We start from the raw sequence: 22,263 nt of genomic DNA on the forward strand, positions 1-22,263 counted from the left end.
TCTGTGCTATGAGCATAAACCAAAAAGTTTAGTTTTACAAAAATACTCTGCATTTTTGATACATGGATACAAAATTCTAAAAAAGATAAGTTACTTTAAAACGGATCACGAACAACTGCAGGAAAAAATAGTATGACTATGAAAATGTAAACAAATGCATATGTGAGTAACACTATTCTAACATTTGAATTATTCTCAAAAATTGTCTTTTTGATAATGCCAAAATTGGCCACTTTTATAGATATGGAAAGTACAGCCGTTATATTTTGCATCAAAAAATAGAGTAATGTATCAAATTGGTGGAAATGTTTAGAGGAAAACTGATCCATAACACAAAGTACCTTTACGTATCTTTTATAAATCTTGCACTCAAAAACATGCTGAATTACTATCCATGTAAGAGCTGCATAACTTAAATGAGTAAGTACGAATGAGTAAACATTATGATAGCATTTGCAAGGACATGAATGAGACAAGATGATTCACAACAGGAGCTTTGGTATGCCTGGGTGCGCTCCAGTCTGACCCCACAACAACAGCCAGCTCTAGACTCAACGCCGCTTCAAAACTAACAATTATTGTCAGTGCTATAGAGATAAGTATAAACTGTTATGTACTAACATCACATCAGAAGTGCCCACCATTCCTGCACATAGCACCATAGATCAAAATGGCGGCCTCTATGTAACAGAGATTTCATTTACCAGTGAGCCCCTGTTCACAACACATGGGACGGGCACTGGATGCCAACTTCACACGGTACCACTGAGACGAAAACTTAAATATCTAACACAACACAAGGTAAAACAGTCTCAAGTGACAGATTGGACAGTAAATAGTACAAATAACAATACGATGAAAACTCCTTCATTTCATGGACCAACTAAAACAAATCAGTATTTTAGGGTGTTGTGTCAGTGTGTAAAACACAAAGGCCTACTTACCACTCCAACACTGAAAATTGACAATGCTTTTGTGGGAATGGCTGTTTGTTTAGACTGGACCACTGAGACTGAATACAAAGAGGAATTCAACAGTGAGTAGACATCCTATACAAAGTTGTCATAGACCTAAAAAATAATGTAAAAATGCTTGATTAAGATGTATTTACCTTTACAAAGACAACTGCTGTGTTACTTTTTTCGTTTTTTTAACTGGATAGTTCCGAGTACAAATTCAGCTGGGTCAGTAGAGAGCTGTGGACGAATATAAGGATTATCTAGAGGTTATAAAGTGCTTGAGATAAAATGTTTATAAAACCACACAACACTCCATTTTCACAAGTGGAACGTTTCTTTCTATCCACATTAAATTGGTAAAAGTTACCAATTTTTCAAAACAAAAAATATATACACATAGTTGAATGCTTCTTAAAATTTCACCAAAAAGCTTCTGCAAGCCCAGTATTGACACCTTGGCCTATGAAAACACTGGGAGGTGCCAGAACCAAAAGCCAAGTGACAGTTATCACAAGGGTGAATCTCATTTGAGAGTGTTTGATAGGCCCTCTTATTTTTTGGGGGAAGCCCCTACAATACCAGAATGTATTGACTGGTCACCATTTTGGTGAGTGAGTTATTTTGTGTGGAGTCGATCAATGCTCAAACTCTCTTCTACTAGAGTCTGCTCATGTGCAGCACATATTATGGAGGCAAACATTCTACAAATGTACTTAATGTGTCAGTCTCTACTCTTAGAGTAGTCAAATTGATGACATGTGCAAAACCAGGGTCTAATTAACTGCAAAATATCCTGTCATGTCATTAGATTAAATTGAGTGGCGACAATATTTCATCCCTGTTGTTATGCCGGCTAAATGATATTCACATGATGAACAGACAAAAACACATCTCTCCCCCTCATATTGGGCTTGAAGTCTTTCCACTCACAAAATGAGATTCAGTTTATATCTGACACAATCTGATATTCACTTCATCGCTGGCTGTTTTAATCTGCTCCGCCTACTCTGACAATACTATTCCCGTTTCCCTGTTGCTGACATTCTTTATCCCTTTCCAGTTTCTCCACCAAACCTGGTAGGTTTGTCATCATCATCATCATCATCATCATCATCATCATCATCATCATCATCATCATCATCATCATCTCATAGACTCATGTTATTAAAAACACTAACAACAAAACACTGCATTGCTGAGACTGATGGATAAAGCAGTTATTACAGGCCTCTCTGATCCTGCAAGAGGAGTAATAACAAAGGCGGATTCTTTGATTCAAGGACGATGGATGTATGAAGGCTCTAATAATTATAAATATTCAATACAAATAATTGCAAGAGTGTATAATTGAGGTTTTAGGTAAAGGGGCATTTAATTATTAAATATCTAATTGTTTTCTAAATGTTGTGGCATTTGCACAAAACACCATAGACCACGCACTCTGGTCAATGTAGGGATGTTTAAACACTTTTCACTGCTTTTGTAGGCTTTCCAGTATGTCCTCAAATTTATCCATGTTAGATGATGCAGATATTGAAGCCTGCAATTGATTCTGTAAGCTACTCTGTGTCTGTAGATTGGTCTGCATTGGAGTCGGCAGGCTTGTCTCTATGGTTGCCTGTAAACTGGACTGCAGAGTTGTTTGTGTGTTTGTCTGCATGGCGCTCTCTAAGCTTGACTGCATTTGGGCCTGAAGGGTGCTCTGTAAGCTGCTATGCATGTTAGGTGGCATGGTGGAGGCAGCTTGTCCCAGTGGCTGGTCCAACAGAGGCTGCATGTGACTGGAGCTCTGAGGCGGGCCCTGAGCAGCGAGGGTGGGTCCGGAGGAACTGAGCCGCTGGGGCGAGTCTAGGAGGAAGAGAGAATGGAAATAATCCTTATAACCAAACAGAGGCTTTGGCAAGACTTACATTTAGCTTGGATTTACTGTACTAAAAATGGAGATTTACCATTCTGGATGCCAAACACAAACAGGTTGGCCTGTCCTTGTGGAGCCACATTTCCACCCACTGTTGTCTGGAAAAGCTGCTCCGGGGGCTGCTGGCCAGGGTTGGCTACCACCCCCACACTTCCCTGGACCACAAAGATGGTTGTGCCAGGGGATGGAGCCTGGTTGTTCAGCTCCTGTGAGCCAATAGAGCTCTGCAGACTGGACAGAGAGGTCTGAGGCAGGAACAGCTCCACAGGCTGACTGCTCTGCACGCTGCTGGAACTTAGTCCCACTTGCATTGGCTGCTGTTCCTGGAACAGGCTTTGCTGCCGGTTCTCAGCGGAGGACACGTTTCCTCCGCCTGAGGAGCTCTGGTCCTGGAAGGACATGGGCTCTGCTGGGTCAGGCAGCTGGATTCCAACGCTAATGCTCCCCATCTGGGAAGGGCCTTGTGTCTGGGTGCTGAAGAGAATAGTTGGGGGAATAGCCTGGGGGCTAAGATCTGTGGTGCAGAGCAAGAGACCGGTCTGCTGGGGTTGGGACAGCTGGCTCTGAGGGACGGTGTTAGGCTGGGAGTGGTTCTGGATACTCTGGAACAGGGAGCCCTGCTGGCCCATTGGAAGCTGCGGTTGCTGTTGTTGGTTCTGCTGTGGAGACTGCTGCTGCTCCATTGGGGTGCTCTGCTGCTGCATCTGGGAAAGCTGAGCTTGGGGTTGGTTCTGAAACATTGCGACAGACTGGGGCTGGCTGTTGGAGGTCTCCATGGAGGAGATGAATGTCAGCTGTGGTTGTTGTTGTTGGGGCTGAGGGTTTGGAGACAGGTACAACGTTGACCCTGTAGGCTGCTGCCCTGAGCTGAGACTGCCACTGGTCAGAACTGTCAGTGTGTTCTGGAGCAGGGCAGCCTGGACCTGCTGTTGGGAGCTCTGGGTCTCAGCGAGGGGCCGCGGCGATTGAAAGAGCTGCTGTGGGGGAGATGTGTGGGAGGGGGGCTGTGTTGGGAAGCTGGTCTGAATGGTGAGCAGCTCTCCAGTCTGTTGAAGCAGGGACACTGGCTGCTGGACCTGGGGAGCGGAGTGGATTTGGGGCTGAAGCAACTCCGCCTGAAGGTGCTGCTGTAAATTCTCCAACACCTGCTGCTCCTGCAGCTGTTGTTGCAAGTTGCTCAACGCTTGATTTTGCTGCTGTAGCTGATGTTGCTGTAAATTGGTAAGTATTTGATTTTGTTGTTGCTGATCCTGAAGTTGGATGCTGTTGAGGACTTGCTGTTGCTGATTCTGCTGCAGATGTTGTTGCTGCTGAATATTCTCTATAATGTGCTGCTGCTGCAGTTGCTGCTGGTCTTGTGGCTGTAATATAAGTTGTTGTTGTTGTTGTTGTTGGATCTGCATGTTACTAAGACCTTGCTGCTGAAGGTTACCAAGGATTTGATGTTGCTGCAGGTGTGGATGCTGTTGAAACTGTTGCTGTATTTGTTGCATCTGCTGTTGTATCTGTTGTTGCTGTTGTATCTGTTGTTGTTGTTGCATCTGCTGTTGCATCTGCTGCTGCTGTTGCATCTGCTGCTGCTGTTGCATCTGCTGTTGCTGTTGTATTTGTAGCTGTTGCTGTGTTGATAGTGTATTATCTGTGTTTCCCAATCTAAGGCTATTCATGTTCTCCTGGACGTGCTGCTGGAGGGTGTCTGCAGAGGGGGTGGGGCTGTACAGCACAGAGTTGAGCTGCTGCTGGGCTACAGCCGCCTCCAACACTTGCTGGAAGGTGGTGTTTCCTCCCGCCTGTAGCTCCCTTACTGCCCTCTCCAGCTGGGTCACCCCATCCTGGGGGAATAGGGGTACCTGTGACTGCTGGGGCTGAGAGGGAGTCGCTATCTGGGACATGGCCAAGACTACGACCACTCCGCTACTATTGGAACTCTCAGGAGGTACGCTGTCCTGAGGATCTCTGAGAAATTGCTGAGGGACTTCTGGTGTTACAGGGGGGATTGTGGTATCGCCCTGCACTGGGAACGAGGTTGTGGGGCTAATGTCTTGCTTCTGTATGGGGCTGAGAGACTCAAGGCTAGGAAAGACAGGGGGCACCTGGGAGAGCTCCACGTCTTCAGGTTGTAGGGGCATTGGGCTCTGAAAGGACTCTCCACCTGGATGAGGGTTAGAGCTGAGCTCCAGTGTCTGCTGCACCTCGACAAGAGGGTCAGGGGATGGCTAAGGAAAAAGAGGGGACAAAATATATTACAGTCTGCAATTCTGAAGTAGATATTTTGGTCATGCTTTCTTGAGAATGAATTGTACTTTACCTTAAAGACATCTGTGGGAGTTGGATTGCTAGACACTTCCATTGGTGTGTCCTCTTGCCGTTTGGAAGGAGGAGCAGAGCTGTCAGTTTGCTCAGAAGATATAGATTTGATCTGGCAATCAAATATACACGTGCTGACTAGAGAGGGTCCCTCTGTTTTTATTGTCCGGACTTCTGAGTTATCAGCTGTGGGTGATGGAGGAAACACAGGATAGATATTAGTTTCTCATTAATGAATGCTTGCAACCTCTCACAGAAACATATTTGCTGTAACTTTTATTCATACAATGATTTATACGACCACTACAGGTAACTTTAGGTTCAAACAGTATAATACAATGCTCACATCATCCTCAAAATAGGACTAGGATAAGTTTGAGCGAGTGGCTGTACCTGAGTCTGGAGTGTAGGTGAAGGGCTGGGCCTCATGTGATCTACCAGCATTGGTCATCACGTAGATTCCCACAGAAACGGGAGAAGTGATTGACTGGTTTTGGAACGGAGGGACTGTCACTATCAAATGGTTCTGAAAACACAAGACATCAATGAGAACAATCACCTTTGAAGTCAAATCTTATGTATGATGGTCAATCAGAGTATAATGTCATTTAGCTGCATTTACCTGGTGGAAAAGGTCCATGTCAATCTTAGCCTCAGCTTGCCAGGAATTATCATCTGCAAATACAAACAAAAATATGTTTCTTTTAACACCCATCAGAGGTTTAACGTTCAGAAAAATATCCATAGAGATGAGAGATACAAATAGAACAACCAGTTTGCTTCAGCACCTGCAATATTCTCCTGAAAAATAACTTTGGTTCCTTTGAGGAAGTTCTTCCCGATGATAAAGACTTCATCTCCTCCTCTCGCTGAGCAGCTGTGAAGACTCTTCTTCAGGATCTCTGGCACTCCTGCTGGTTGGGCTGGAGAATGACAGAAGTGTTTGATCATTAAAACTGACATGACATATTAGCTAGTGTTTGACAAAAAGCATATGGAAGGCAAGGCAGGCAAGGCAAGTTTATTTATATAGCACTTTTCGACGCAGGGTAATTCAAAGTGCTTTACAAAAAAAAAAAAAAAGACATTAAGCATTAAAAAAGAAAAGCTAATAAAATAAACATTAAGGAAAAATACATGGATAAAAGTTACAGTGCAGTCTAAAATATGAATAGTTCAATTAAACATTGCAAGAAAAAGTACATGGATAAAAGTTACAGTGCAGTATAAGATATGAATAGTTCAATTAAAAGCAGCGACAAAAAGAAAAGTCTTCAGCCTGGATTTAAAAGTAGTCAGAGTTGCAGCGGACCTGCAGGTTTCTGGGAGTTTGTTCCAGATATTTGGAGCATAATAACTGAACGCTGCTTTACCATGTTTAGTTCTGACTCTGGGGACAGAAAGCTGACCAGTCCCTGAAGACCTGAGAGATCTGGATGGTTCATAGTTTAGCAGGAGGTCAGTAATGTATTTTGGGCCTAAACCATTCAGTGCTTTATAAACCAGCAGCAATATTTTGAAATCTATTCTTTGACACACAGGAAGCCAGTGTAAAGACTTCAGAACAGGAGTGATGTGATCCACTTTCTTAGTGTTAGTGAGGACTCGAGCAGCGGCGTTCTGAATCAGCTGCAGCTTTCTAATAGATTTTTTAGTGAGACCTGTGAAGACACCATTGCAGTAGTCGAGTCTACTGAAGATAAAGGCATGGACAAGTTTTTCCAAATCCTGCTGTGACATTAGTCTTTTAATCCTAGATATATTCTTTAGGTGATAGTAGGCTGATTTAGTAACTGTTTTAATGTGACTGTTGAAACTCAGGTCAGAGTCCATGACTACACCTAGATTTCTGGCTTTATCTGTTGGTTTGAACATTGCAGACTGAAGCTCAGCGCTAACTTTTAAACGTTCTGCCTTGGCTCCAAAGACCATTACCTCAGTTTTATCTTTGTTTAATTGGAGAAAGTTCTGACACATCCAGTCATTGATTTGTTCAATGCACTTACTCAGTGTTTGAATTGGAGCATAGTCTCCTGGTGAAATTGTTACGTAAATTTGTGTGTCATCTGCATAGCTATGGTAACTTATTTTGTTGTTCTTCATTATCTGAGCCAGTGGTAGCATGTAGATGTTAAAGAGAAGAGGCCCCAAGATGGAGCCTTGAGGAACCCCACATGTCATATTTGTCAACTCAGATGTGTATTTACCTATAGAAACAAAGTTGTTTCTATCCTTTAAGTAGGATTTAAACCAATTTAGAACTGTTTCCGAAAGTCCCACCCAGTTTTCCAGTCGGTCTAGTAATATGCTGTGGTCAACAGTGTCAAACGCAGCACTGAGATCTAATAATACTAACACTGAAGTTCTGCCACTGTCTGTGTTTAAGTGGATGTCATTGAAGACCTTTACAAGAGCAGTCTCGGTGCTGTGGTTTGGACGAAAGCCTGACTGGAACACATCGAAACAACTATTTAAATGCAAGAAATTACTCAACTGTTGAAAAACAACTTTTTCAATGATTTTACCTAGAAATGGCAGGTTTGATATGGGCCTGTTATTGTTCATTACTGAAGCATCTAGATTATTCTTTTGGAAGATTGAAGAAAAATAAATGACAGACAGTTCTCTATGATCTGAGGAGAACAATGTTTCCATGTCCATAAGCTTAACACATCAAATCATTATTTTGAATTAACCTCATGAAGCCTGTTGGTGGTTCCTATGTTTTTGGCTTCAGACTAATGATAAGCGTTGCTTTTAGGAGATCATTTTGTATTCCTTATTGTACTTTCACTACTCACTGCAGAGGATGGGTGAAGAGGTGACCTGTAGAGTAAGTACGGATCCATCAGGTTGGGGGATGTTGACTCTGAACGCCAGCCTGGCTCGTGTGCTCTTCTTCTTGGAACCTGCCACACCGATACGGGCCTCCACGTCTGCATTACGCAACTTCAAAATTCCTACACGGTCCACCCTGCAGAAACACCACGGGTTGAAGAACACATGAGAAGCACGCAAGGAACTTCTCAAATATCAACACTGAAGTATTATCGGATACTTTTCCACGAAATATTCCCCCCTTACGCGAGTGTCATATCACTGCTGGGCTCCAGGGGGATCTCGATAACAGTGGTGCCTTCAATGTCCACCTCCTTGCAGGCAGTGGTGTTGCGCCCTGTTACTCTGCATGCCTGGTAGAAACCGTGAGGCTTCACTCTGCCGGCATCATTTGCTACAAACACCTGTAGCACAACTGGTTCATTCACACCTTCCAACTGGGGACAAAGCAAAAGCGATTGTGTGTAAATAACTGTTAATTGACCCTCAAAACACTGGCACTCGCAGATATCTTCTTGTTTATTATGGACACAAAAACACATGTTCAAGCGGGAAGACATAATAAGCCTCAGGACATTTAAAGAGATAGACTTGATATTTGGTTCTGCAAGAGATCCCATCTTGATGTAGAACTTTTTAACAGGGTGGGGATGTTAATCCTAGTGTTACACTGTGCACAGGTCAAACATGGGACATTCCCATGGCCCAGGAGGTTTATAACAATCAGCCGTAAATAAAGTGTAACACACATCTTAATGTCATATGATATTAGGGATAAAGTGGCAGCCAACACCATTTTTGAGTCCTTCACATAGAGGGGTTTATGGGCTGTTTCTATCTAGCATTATCATTTCATTCATAACCATATGATCATCACAGCCTTGATCTCTAAATATAGTGTAAACAAGTATTTACATATTTACAAGTATTTGGCTTCTACTGAAAAAGTTTTTGTTTTGTGCCCATGATAAAAAAGAAAACCCTTTAGTGCTAATGTCTGGGTTTTGTTTCTATTTGCCCTTTCCAAATGTACATCTGATACATTATTTAAGTTTTGGAGCTGCTACATCCCACCGCTGCTCAACACAGCCAGCTTAATCTGCGGGACACTAAGCAGCCCCAGTGGAGCTGTCGAGGGTTAAGTGCCTTATTGATGAATAAAGGGCACTTTCCTGCAGAAATTCATAAGTAAGAGCTAAAGTCACCACAGTATGATCTAGTTTAAAGTTATTAGCCTTTAGAAAATTAGGTCTGGTGTTGATTTGTAAGATAATTATGTACCACTCAGAATACAGAATGCTACCATTGTGAAATAAATCTCAATAGCTCGAAACAAAAATGTGCTAATGCGTCGCTTTGGATATAAGCGTCAGCTAAATGCAATGTAATGTATTAGTTAGTTAGCTAATGTTTCTGATGCGTTTGAACAGGCATGATATTTCTACTGTGTCCTGTGTAGTTTTGGCCTTATTCAGTCACTTCCACATAGGTGTTAAGATGTTTCCTGTGGCCTTCTTTGCACCTTGACAGTGGGGAATCCCTGCTGAGTGCGGTCTTTGACAGAACCTCTGCTGCCCTCGGTCAGATAGCGAGCTCTGTGCTGGGTCTCTGGCTGCACCAGGATCTTCAGCTCCTTCCCATCACTCCTCTGGGGGTACTGAGTAGACAGTGACCCACCCTTCACTGCAGTTCCTGACTCAAGAGAGCTGCAAGGCAACAAAAAATAACATAACATTAATAAGACTCCAAGAAATGATATTATCCCAGACAGAACAAAACTAAATGACCTTAACTGTATTCCAAAAAAGGGACATGGGAGTTCTGAGTTAACATGCGGACAGAATGGGCATTGGGCAAGGGTCATCCCACCTGGGACTGGTTTTGTCTGTGCCCAGCTGGGACAGGACAAAGTGAGGGGCCTTTGCGCTGTCAGCATCGAACACGTCCATGCTGTCCTCTGGATGGGCAGGTTTGGGCCCAGGCCGCTGGCGGGGGGTGCGTTTCCTAGACTTGCGCGGCACCTCTGTGTTGTCGTTGTAGGAGACGGAGCTGATCAAGCTGAAGTTGGAGACAGAGTCGTCGGCCCACATGCTGCTGCTATGCTCCGAGTCTGGACCCGTTGGAGCGGACACTGAAGGCTCCTCTTGGCAGGACATCTGGCTGTCGTCAAACAGGTCCTCGGGCGGGGGGGATATGTTCAACACAGGCCTCCGTTTGGACGGGGTGTTCTGAGGCTGCTGGACTCCTGGCCCTGACAACACTGCTGACCCTATGTCTCCTGCTGCAGTGTTTGCTCCTCTGCTGGGGGCCGACACAGCACCCTCCATACCTTGAATCTCTGCAGCTCCATCTTCTCCAGTGGAGTGGAGATGCTGGGGGGCCTTGAGATGGTCTGAGGAGGAGGTAGAAGAGCCAGAGGACGGGGCTCCCATAGCCAGGGAGGAGGAGGCCAAGGGGCTCGAGGTGGAATAGGTGGCATCTGTGGTAGTATATACAGATACATAAGTTAGTTGAGATGTTCGGCGCAGTGCAGGCTAGCAGTGCCATTCAAGCAGCTGCATTTGTGCATGATTTGTATTGATTTCCCCTCTTCCCAACTCTAATTTCAACAGTCTGTAGTGGGTTATATGCTCTCACTGTGCATGCGAGAGCCGTCAAGCATTGATCAAATATTCTGAAGTTAAAGTTGAGAAGGGTACTTTAGCTCCCACAAGGTTTTGATTCCTACGAAACCTTTCTCAATTAAAATCAATGTGACAAAACCGACATGCTTTGTTTACAAAAACAAAAGCAAGCTACAAATTGTTACATACACATTGCCAGAAAGAAACAGAACACAAATCTGGTCAAACTTTCTAGTACAGCCAAATTTGGAAGCTGGTAATAAGGCCAAATTTAAATTTGCCAGGGTTGCCTGGGTTACAGTACAGTTTGTGCAATGTGCATTCAGTAGTAAACAGTAGTTTGCGCATGCCAATTGGAAGATTTGGTTGGGACTGAGCGTAGCCATGGAGACAGAATAAACAAGCCTCTGACCTATGGAGCAGTGAACTGCAGACCATTTTATATGCAGACACTCCCTGCCTCAGAGGGAACTTCCTGCAATAAAAACGAGACAGCCAATGAGCAACAAGAGAGCTGATCATTCAAGATTCAACTTCTGTCAATCAGTAAATTGGATGAATTCATAAACTGAAGAAGGAGTAACTTTTGAAGTTGATCATTTATAGACAGCACGAGTATTAGGTTAATGATAATCTGACAAACATAACAGTAGTCATGCTTTTGATCAGCACTGCTTAGGGTCAGCTGAGTCAGACAGGGTAGTTAAAGGTAGCGTTAACAAAAGTGCTCTCTCAAACACTGTAGACCAGTTAATTGGCTCTTTAGATAACACTCCAGACTGAATTCCTTCAGAGCTTTTAGCTGATGTTGGCCATCGTGAACCATGATCCAAGATCAGACCATATTTTGCTAAATTAATTTAAGACAGTCCAATGATTGCTAGGGGCAACTTCACTGTTTCATAAAGAGAGAGAACCTTCATATTTACTGAGAATATCGGCTGATCACAAACAAAAGTTTGAGACCTCAATCAATTATCCGATGACCTACTGTTGTATGAGCGTGTTAAAGACAGTGTGTGAATGACAAATGTGCATAGGCTGTTTCAGGCACTGTTTCAGGCAACTTCAGAGAGACAAACTGATCCAGAAGTGCTAAACTCCAGACTCTGGAACACAATCTAATACCATAACATAAAAGGATGCTGGAGAGGATTTACACTACTGGTTACGCTGCATCTCTACAAGTTAGGAAACCTGTACTATTTACCGGTCTAAAAAGCAAAGTGAAAATAATAAATAAAGCATAAGCATGTAATGGGTAAGTGCTGCTAAAGAAAAGGGTGAAATTAAAAAGAACAAGCTATGTTAGCATGCTGTTATTGAGAACTTGCCATTTCTTGGAGCTGTTATTTAGAGCAAAGCTTTCCAGGAAGAGAGGATTAGGAATGACTATCATTACTTAGAAGCTACTGAGAATAGCTTATAGTCACTGCCACTAGATGGTATAGTTTAGTTAGATTATAAGGGAGGTTGGACTTTAACCTACATTTAGCGATTCTTAAATATATTTTCTTTTCAGCCCTCCAGTTTTATAAAGTGAACTGGTTAGGTGAAGAGATGCAGAGCTGAATAGACCCAACACAAATTCAAGGATGCTGCTCGGATAATAAGAAAGTACCTAACAGCCCCATGTCAAACAAGCCAACAGACAGAAGGTACTCAGATATTATACAAAACAAATTCACTAATTGGGGTTTGCTTTATCAGGGTGAATGCAGGAATCCTGAAGTAATACTTTTAAGACCTTTTTTAAGACCCTTTCCATACATTTTAAGACCTCATCGCAACTTCGAGTTCTAACCGGTTACATTGGCGATACACTTTACCTCACATTTACTATATTGATTGTAAGATAGCACAACTAAACAGAGTGCAGACAGACTACTAAAGCCTCCTCTTCACATGAACTTTAACCTCTCTGTGAAGGTCAGGTTTAATGCAGTATGCTGCTTTGTTGCTTCTGTACTCTGTGCTCTTTCATTCCAGTAAAACTCCTCAGAAACCAGTATTTGACCAATAAACAAAACAATTGACAAAACGTTGAACTATGAAATATATTAAACTTTGGTGAGCTTCAGCGGGGTAATGCCATATAGGAGCTCCCTCACAAATACCCAGGGGTTAAATTGGGCTAGGGCTGTCCGGGGCTAAGCCCGGCACATAGGACGATGCTCTGACGTCATCACCCTCACACATTTGTCATATGTTTACAAAAAACGATATATATGTTAAGACTTTTCTCGTTCTTAATATAGACTATATTTAGGGTCGATATGTGTTGACCTTACTTTAAAATAGCAGATCTCTGTGACCGGATATAGTTTGACTTAGACCCCGGCCCCACGAGGACACATACAGTAAAACGCATACGCAAACGCAAAAAAGTCTTCCGTTCACAGTTCACACGCATTCGATTCATTAACGTGTCCGTTCACACTAGACCGCTGGAAATGCTGGAAACGCTGTAGTACATATGCCAGGCCTGTAAGTGGCGCTGCTGCTGCCACAAAATACACCAAAGGCAGCGAAGAAGACCCCGGAGCATGGTTGTCATGGTTGCCCTTCTGTTTATTCTCCGCGGTAGAGGCGTGTTCTCCTGCTTCTCTTCCCCCCCCCCACAGCAGCATTTTATGGCACGCTATGCATGGGGCCACCTTGAGGGGGTTTCCCGACATGTTGTTTCAGTAAATTAAAGGGTGTTTCATGTTGTCGTTGCTGTGGACCTTCTTAATACCTTGGAAAATGCCATTTAATACTTTTTAATGGCCTTAATTTTCGCTTAATTGATTTATCAACTTTTAATACTTTTTAAGACCCCGCGGACACCCTGTTTATAATAGAGGAATTCATAATCCTAAAATGTAAAAAACGTCCCACTTTCAAATTTCACTTCCACGATAAACACTGACCCCTGATGTGAAGCACAGTAGGATTTTGAATCAGACGAAAGCCATAATATACCAAAGTAAAAATCGAAATTATTTCAGTATTAAAATACCGTAGCTAAGATATAACTATACAAGCTCATATAATATGCAAATAAACAGTTTTGATGTCAGAAACTGGTGAAAGGGTGAAGTTGCCCCCAGAAACTGATAAAAGACATTCCACTTTCTCCCCCTTCTGTCTTGGGGGTAGTTTGGCGAGGGGAAACTGACCCCGGATCATGGTTTTCATGGACTAAGCAGGTAGCTCACCTGAAGCCACGGCTGCAGAGGGGGGAGATCCCGCCTCTCCCCCACTTTGTTGGCTCATGGTGGGTGGGTCTGTCTGGATGGACGACGGCTGGAGCTGGAGCTCTTTGGGGAGGAGGTCATATACCGACTCTGTGATAAAGAATGAGCAGGAAGAGATACATTAGGGTCTGAAACAGATAATAAATAGTTTGTTACAGGATCGTGTAACTAAAAAGAAGGTTCTCTTCACAAATGTCTCTGTTGGCTCAGAGTTCAGAAGCTCTGACCTTAATGATGGGTGATATGGCCAAAATTGTATTAAACAAATAGGTTAATTTATATCAGGATTGCAACAAATATAACAACATTGCATGTTTTCTGGTAATTCAAAAAACAAATAGTGACACAGCTTTTTATTTTTGTATATTTCTGTGTGAATAGAATACTGTAAAAACTTCCCATCAGATTCTTTAAGGCATTTGAGTTAATACGTGTTTGATATCATCAATAAAGGCAACATTACAGTGCATCAATACATTATAAAATATGATTAAACCTTTATGATTTCATGAAAAGACTATAAAAGTATGATATAAGATTAATTCCCAGCCCTACATAAGCTGGATCAGAAATTGGAGGCTATTGAAATGCACACACCTTATGGCAAATCAATTCACCATTTTTAAAAATAGAACTATCTGCTATTGCTGTCAGTAACTTGAGATGGTATGCACACAAGTTAAACCCCTTGAACACCGAGCCTAGATTATTAGGTAGGCCCCTTATCATTGGCCAGAAACTGAAGCCAGTGCAGCTGACCACACAAATGTTCAGACGGCCCTGAACTCAATTCAAAAAGACCCAACTTCTCATTTTGAATACAGTCTTTATCTTTGCCGAAGTCTTTTAATTGTGTCAAACATAATGTATTTTGTTCTCAGTAATTATACGTCTATATCTCACTGAGGTTTGTTGTTGTTGTTTATTTTCAAAAATTGGCCAGAGCATTCCTTGGATGGGACTGAAAGCAAACCTGGGTCTCATGATCCAAGTTTTATTTTTTCTCCCATTTATACAAAAGATACTTCTTCAGACAGTTACATAACATGGTCTATCCTATGGTAAACTAAATTATCCTCCCATGCAATTTAATGTAATAAGACCCACAGAGACATTCCTTAATATTTGATGGAGAAATGATTCCTACAAGAGTATAACCAACCACTGCAGCTACAGTGGAAAAAACTGTATTCGGTGGCAGATAAACACTTGATTAAGCAGTCTGGTTGCTAAGAAACAGCAGCCCATCAACACCCTGACATGGATATTTCAGCTGTGCATCGGCAGCACCCAGCTTGTGTAGTCACCTGATACTCAGCCATGACTTAGCACCAGCAGAACGGTAAAACTGACGAGCCACATGATCTCGCACTAGTGATGTCAACGACGCTGTTGAGGCAGTGACAACACAACATCACACAAAGGGCTACAGTACTGTAGTTTACTTAAATCAAACAAACCGTGACAATGCTTTTTCACAACTTTTAAAATAGAATAACGAGCAAAAATATTCCAATAAACCTGTGTGTCTTGGACAGTGGCCATTAAGATAACATGGCCTTGAAGTCAACAGCAAAGTATGCATGACCCTCACAAAAACCCTCCATCTGTGTCTGACTGTCTGTTGTGCTTTGTTCGTGGTGTGAAGAGAGTCTTTGTGCATGGATGCATCACAGATTGACTGGCAAACCGACATGACCTCAGCGCTGAGTCTGACTATTACTCCTTTCACACTGGAGATGTGTGCATGATGCGAGTCTACTGAGTGTGTGTTAAACCTGCCTGGAGCCCATTCATATGCAACCAGAGCTTTCACATAATGAACACATTTGGTGGTCACCTTTCACAGACCCACACTATGCCTGCAGATGCAGAAGTCGCCTAACAACCAGCCAAGTTTAGGAGGAGGGTCATGAAGCCAGGTGGGATGATTGCATTGGTCGGAGGCAAAGGAGTAAATACTGGTTAAACTATGTTACTGTGCAGGTCTCAATGGGACACTCCCTCTCCTTAAGTGCTTGCTTGTTTGATACAGGAGCAACTAAACTTACAATTGAGATCGTATTTCTAATGAATCAATAGATTTTGCGTGCATATGTTTCCTCCCTGCATACTTTATAATTTTAATACATTCTCGAAATCCAGTGCGAAACCTGCCCAAATGAGTGAAACATGACAGATTTTACAGCCTCAATGTGAAAATAACTGATTCCACTGAGCTTATCAACCGCATTTGCTAGCCACACATTGAGTGTATTTGTTCATCAGCAGTAATACGTTTAGTGTAGTTACAAATAATATTTAGTCTACTTATCTTAGACACTCAAACTTAATCATTCGCGTTCCATGGGTTTGTAAAAGTACAGTCTGGCTGAGTGTTTTGAATTCACTCATGCAGCAGACTGCCCAGGAGGGAGCAGTAGGCAAAACAGTGTTTGTATATACACTGTGGCGTGGCTTTGTTTCTGGATAGAATGAGGTGCTTCCTCTGATTTACCACGCATCCTTGCAGTACAGATCAAAACAAAAAAGGTTTTATGGTTAGTTTAGAAATGGCTTTACTTTGAACCGTGTAAACATTGTAAAACAAAAAGTTTGATTGATTTAGGAAACCTTCAGAAAGAGGTTGATTACAAAAGATAATAAAATGCATGTCTTCACTCAAAGACCTTAGTTGAAATGAAATATGAAGCTTAGCTTTCCTTATTTTTCTACCAATTGAAAATGGGACACTGACTATGTTCTGGGATTGAGGTTTGGTGTGATAAGAAGTAAGATGACAAACTGTATGTGCAAAGCTCGACAAGCTCATTCAAATATGCCCAAAAAAAGGGAGCTAGCAAAATACTAGTCAACTATGGGGCGGGCCGAGTTAACCCTACACTTACAACAATTAAATGACCTCATCTCAAAGTTATGCACTGCTCACATTACACATGCCTATAGGTTTGCCAAACAGCAAGGTCACCATTCCATGTTTATTCTTTGCAGCTGGCTTGTGGCTACGATGGGGGATGACAGATGAATAGACAATACATGAGGGCATTGTTTTGGTTAAAAATGAAAAAAGATATTCAGACCAAGAATATGTCTCAGTGCCTAATAATGTCTCCTTTAATGACTCTCTTGAACTCGTAACAAAATGCACAAGTCATAGTGCAGAAAAATGAGCTTCTCACTGCACTCAAAGCACAAATAATGCCTTTTTTGGGCTATTTACACCATCCCGGTTGACTTTGAAATGCACTGGCAATGAATGACTGGACACTTTATTAATTAAAGATACAGAAAGAAATGCTATACATATATCTAATCTTTCTAAAACACAAACTTTAATGGTATTTATAACGTGAACTTAACTACTGTACAAGTTTTCAAAAGGTGCAGTGAAGTAATGAACAGTCATGGAGGTGTCAATCAAATTTTTGAGGCAGCATGTTCCAAAAGGATAATTTCTTCTTATACGTCTCAGGCGACTGACAGAAATTAATACATTAAGTTTAGGAACAATAATAAAACGGAAGAACCACACACAAATCAAGTAATTTCACAGATCACACGCTGAATTCTAGACATGGTAGGTTTGTTCTCATAAAATAAAACAATAAATGACAATCAACAAAAGGCTTTTTCTGATTCTACACTATTTTGTCATTCTGTGGTTGGACCAAAACTGCAGAGCTGCAATACATGTCCACATTAGTTCAACACAGTGAATTCTGATCCCACACACTGATAAGTTGATGTAAAAGTTCCTTATTTCAAGACTGACTAAGACAATCTTTCTGGATTTTCCTTCCATCTAAATTAAAACACTTGAAAAGTGGACCAAAATTAGATAATATACAAGCTGTGTCATATTATATTATAGCCATTAAAATTAACATGTACAATCACATAACGTTTCTCCTTGAAGTTGAAGCAAAATAAATATTGATGATATCAAATATGTAACCCTTTGGCAAGTGTCCAAGGAGGACACATTTTCTTCATTACGGCATATTTTAGACAGAGTAACAAGATACTGTGAGTTGTAGAGGTAATAGATCCGAAGTAAATATAATAAGCCATACTTCCTCCTAAGGTTGGATGTCAATAACTAAGTCTTGCTAAACTAAATGTGGCAATACAGAGGGGAAAGGTATCATTATAGATGCATTATGATTCTTACTTTTGAGGTTTCACATTTGACTCATTTTGAACCCAAATGGGACCAACTAAATGTGTATTATTGTTTACTGGCATGCCAAAAGACAATTTTGCCAGCTGTCCCTTCACTCTCTCACAGTCTGATACATGATGTCTCTCACTAGATCGTTGATGAGCACTTCTGCTACCTTGACCAGCACACACCCAATTGCTGAGATATAAATAAACGGTCATCATGTGATACAGTGTGACCATATGGCAGGCTCAACTGAGCATTTCAGGGTCACATAGCAGTGCTTTCTGATAGCTCATGAGCATCCTATACATAGCAGAAAGACAGATGTGAGAACAGCAGGTCCAACAGCAGGCAGCTAATGATTGTATCGGTATAAACACTATTAACCATCAATATGTGGACAACATCTAAGACCAGGTGGTGAACTAACAGGAAACCCTTGGGTCCACTACTGTGTCCTATCAAAATGCATAAATCCATCCATCTCAGTTTACCACTTAGGGTTCAGTACACAACATACAAGGCTTTCTCATGAATAAGCAATAACATGATAGATGGTGATGGCAGTGTTGAATACCACAATCACAGTCACTTTCCCTACAAATGAAGTTGATACCCTTGTTAACAGGGAGGAAATTAACCTGCAGACAAAGTGCTGCTGAAAGCCAGAACAAATCCACTAACCAAGCTGAACACAACGAGAGTCTAGCTCCTTATGGATATAGTAATACCCACCTAATAATAACACAACAGTTGGCATGTATCCAAAGCCCATTATAGATTACATGTGGCACCAGTGGCAGCACCCCTTATCCTGGCAGGCAGCCTGCCATGCCCTCAGCTTGAAAGTGCCAGTGACTGCATTCTTTCTGTGAAACCAGAGAATGTGAGGAGGACAACTCTGGCTCAATTCCACACAAAAACCAAAACAACAGAGGGACTGTCACCCAACAAAATCAGACAAGGAGGATACACACAACATGCATGTTATACATTTCGTCCTTCTCTAGCGATTTAAACATGCATACACATACCTTTGCACAATCCCAGTAAGACTTTACACGTTAAACCACTGACCAATGTAGTGACTGGACCACACGTAGCTGTGATCGAGCATAGTGTGTACCTAACATAATGCTAGCCATCGGCACAATACACATTGACTCATTAAATCACATCAATGGAGTATAACGTGTCACTGTTATCATTAGAAGAGTAATCTGGTGTATGGTGATCTTCCAAGCATGTGACATGGAAAGCTAACCAACCAGGTAATCGCCAATGCACATGCCAAATGCAGCTAAGTAACTAAGCTAGCTAGGCTTGCTAACAGCAGAAAAAAAGCTAACCACTGCTAGCTAGCAGCTTAACATGCGTATAAGACATTCATAATACGTATTAAACCATACCAAACAGATGACTGTCTTCATTGTAACGTTTAAGTAATAAAAGCTTACCTTTTGAATATAGAGATTTAGGAGAATTGAGGTCGAGATCCGAGCTAAGGAGGGATATAAAATCAGAGGGCATCGCAGCGCTTCATCGAGGGGAGGGGAAGCGGACACTCTTTAGGAGAAACGAAGTCGGCTGCTCCTGGCCAATAAATATTGCGTTTAACAAGCGGAATGTTTAATTTACACAGTATAACATCGGCACAGCTTTAAGATGACAAAAACAAAACTTTAAATATCAAAAAACCGTTAACTAGCACGTCTCCCGTTAATGTGAGCGTCTTTGCTGCGAGGAGACACATTTCGTGCTACGTTGAGACACACACACACACACACGCACACACACTTGCCCACAGTTGGTCGGCCCACCTCCTAGCCCCTCCCCCTCTCTCTCTCTCTCTCTCTCTCTCTCTCTCTCTCTCTCTCTCTCTCTCTCTCTCTCTCTCTCTCTCTCTCTCTCTCTCTCTCTCTCTGCCCACATGGGCATGCGCTGTGGCCGGGGAAACAGTGAACCATCACAGGGGAAAGTAATGTCATTTGGCTACATTGCATGGTTTGTTTCAACCGTTATGGGTCACTTGAGTCTAATGATATAATTTCAATACGAAGCTGATGCAGCGGTTATGACAACAGCTTTAATCAGTTCTGTGAATTGGAGAAATACACACAGGCTATCCAAACATTGTATTTATAAAAAAGTCTATCCTTTTCTAAGCAATATTCGATCCTCCATTACAGGTAGGCTTCAGAACTCTCTTCAGAAATATAAGAAATAACATTATTCTCTATTAGAAATAAATAAAGCTATCCGTTTCCAAGCTAGATATAGGCCTACATTCAACTGATCAGTGTTTTACCTTTGTTATTGTGATTATTCAAGCAGTTGTTGACTGATAAGATACACAGACTAAACACATATGTTCAACCATTTATTGATCAATAAAGGTGAATCTTATCTGAGCTTATAGATATAGATAGATAGATAGATAGATAGATAGATAGATAGATAGATAGATAGATAGATAGATAGATAGTTACATAACTTCACCCATTGAGAGGGAGAGATCATTTGTGACCTTGGAAATAGTATATATTATAATGTTATATTATATGTAATAACAGAAAAAAGGAAATCAACTGAGCGAACTATCCCCGTGATGCAGTTGAAACCTTATGTAGAAAATAAATATAAAATGGACCATGAATCAAGATTATTTTGTCTAATAACGTCTTTGTGTCTCCGCGAACAAGCTCCCTGACACATCATGACAGCTGGATGAGGACGGGACAGGACACTGTGTAGAAGGAGTTTTATGGGGAGCACTGAACTGATTGAGTCATGAGTGGACTGCTTTGTCAGCCAGGCAGAGAGTGCAAAACTGTCTTGTCAGGTTTGGGGTAGCGTTTTTCCAGTTAAATGATCTTAAGCTCTGCATAATTTGCACAAAATGAAACATCACACATTCTTGTGATTGTGCCATAATGAAGTCATATAGATAAAGGCATTCTCCGCATGCTTTAGTTTAGTGCATCAGAAACTTGAATTGTGCTCCAGGAGAGAGAGGCAGGAAATAGCAAGAGGCATCTTGTCAGTCAATTATACTAAACCATGTGCCAGTTGTAAGCAGATTCTTCAAGGTCAGCACATTGCATGTGTCTCTTATTCCAGAAAAACTGCTCAATTAAAGAAGTACAGTAGTTAAACCACTACACTGCAAACACAAGAGTCACAAGTGGAACAGAAGAAAGTGACCATGCGTGCAAAGGAGCTTCTCTCTGAGTAGGCTTCCTAACAATGTTGCCACTCTTCATACAGTGTTAGGGTCCAGTAGAGAGCTTAAAAGCAGAGACTGGATAAAGCCTCTTTGTGTGTGTGTGTGTGTGTGTGTGTGTGTGTGTGTGTGTGTGTGTGTGTGTGTGTGTGTGTGTGTGTGTGTGTGTGTGTGTGTGTGTGTGTGTGTGTGTGTGTGTGTGTGTGTGTGTGTGTGTGTGTGTGTGTGTGTGTGTGTGTGTGTGTGTGTGTGTGTGTATAGATTCACTGCTGTAACATTTTGGTTTACAGCCAGACTAAGCTATAACAAGGCCTCAGATACCAACACATCCTCACTCCCAGGTCGGCCTATGTTGACGTTATGTCAAGTCCCCTGCCGGCTTTTTCCAACGCAAGGGGGGGGGCCTTAGCGTCCATTTTCAACGCGAGGGGGGGGGCCTTAGCGTCCATTTTCAACGCAAGGGGGGGGCCCTTAGCGTCCATTTTCAGCTTTCCGGGATGTCCATGTGCTTCTATGGACGCTCATGGAAGCACGGCATTCGTTTGTGTCAACTGCCCTTAAAGGCAATGAAGACACTACACTACCCAGAATCCCCAGCTATCGTTTGGACTACACCATGTGCTCTGTTTGACAAACCCCGTGATAGTCCTCAAGCTCTGTCATTGGAGAGTGTGCTCCGAGGGTTACCGAGCCTCGAACAGCACTTGAAATGGGATGGAACCACGGCAGACTGTTCAAAACTGGATTTGAACGGGTCCACCGCGTGATCCCAAGTTGGAACATTTGCGTTACATCAGCATGTGTAACAGTTAAATCTGCAGTGGTGTTTATTTGAAAATCATTTAGTATAATCACACAAATTCTGTGTTTTATATTTAACAATTCTGTGTTCTTTATTTATTGATTGTTCAATACCTGACAAGGCCGGAGATGAAATATCTGCATACATCTTATAAGAGCATAATACATTATGTATAATATCAGTTAAAA

General features: G+C 42.0%; 1 protein-coding gene across 3 annotated transcripts; it reads right to left on the reverse strand.

Moving 5' to 3' along the window:
- Positions 1-2,418: 2,418 nt before the first annotated feature.
- Positions 2,419-19,854, reverse strand: nfat5a (nuclear factor of activated T cells 5a). 3 transcript variants are annotated; one of them, XM_034084278.2, is made up of 12 exons: positions 19,508-19,854; positions 13,847-13,975; positions 9,892-10,501; positions 9,545-9,728; positions 8,269-8,459; positions 7,986-8,158; positions 5,973-6,107; positions 5,807-5,859; positions 5,578-5,710; positions 5,186-5,370; positions 2,909-5,093; positions 2,419-2,807 (listed from the first exon to the last, which is right to left on the reverse strand). In XM_034084278.2, the coding sequence occupies exons 1-12, from the start codon at positions 19,578-19,580 to the stop codon at positions 2,431-2,433; spliced, it is 4,428 nt and encodes a 1,475-aa protein (XP_033940169.1). In that variant the 5' UTR covers positions 19,581-19,854; the 3' UTR covers positions 2,419-2,430. The 3 variants fall into 3 exon arrangements, with proteins under 3 accessions (XP_033940169.1, XP_033940170.1, XP_033940171.1); XM_034084279.2 differs by lacking the exon at positions 19,508-19,854 and adding an exon at positions 11,059-11,121 and having other exon boundaries at positions 13,847-13,924; XM_034084280.2 differs by lacking the exons at positions 13,847-13,975; positions 19,508-19,854 and having other exon boundaries at positions 9,816-9,893.
- Between the last annotated feature and the right edge of the window lie 2,409 nt (positions 19,855-22,263).

The sequence above is a fragment of the Pseudochaenichthys georgianus genome, chromosome 6 (assembly GCF_902827115.2).
Source record: "Pseudochaenichthys georgianus chromosome 6, fPseGeo1.2, whole genome shotgun sequence".
Taxonomy (NCBI): domain Eukaryota; kingdom Metazoa; phylum Chordata; class Actinopteri; order Perciformes; family Channichthyidae; genus Pseudochaenichthys; species Pseudochaenichthys georgianus.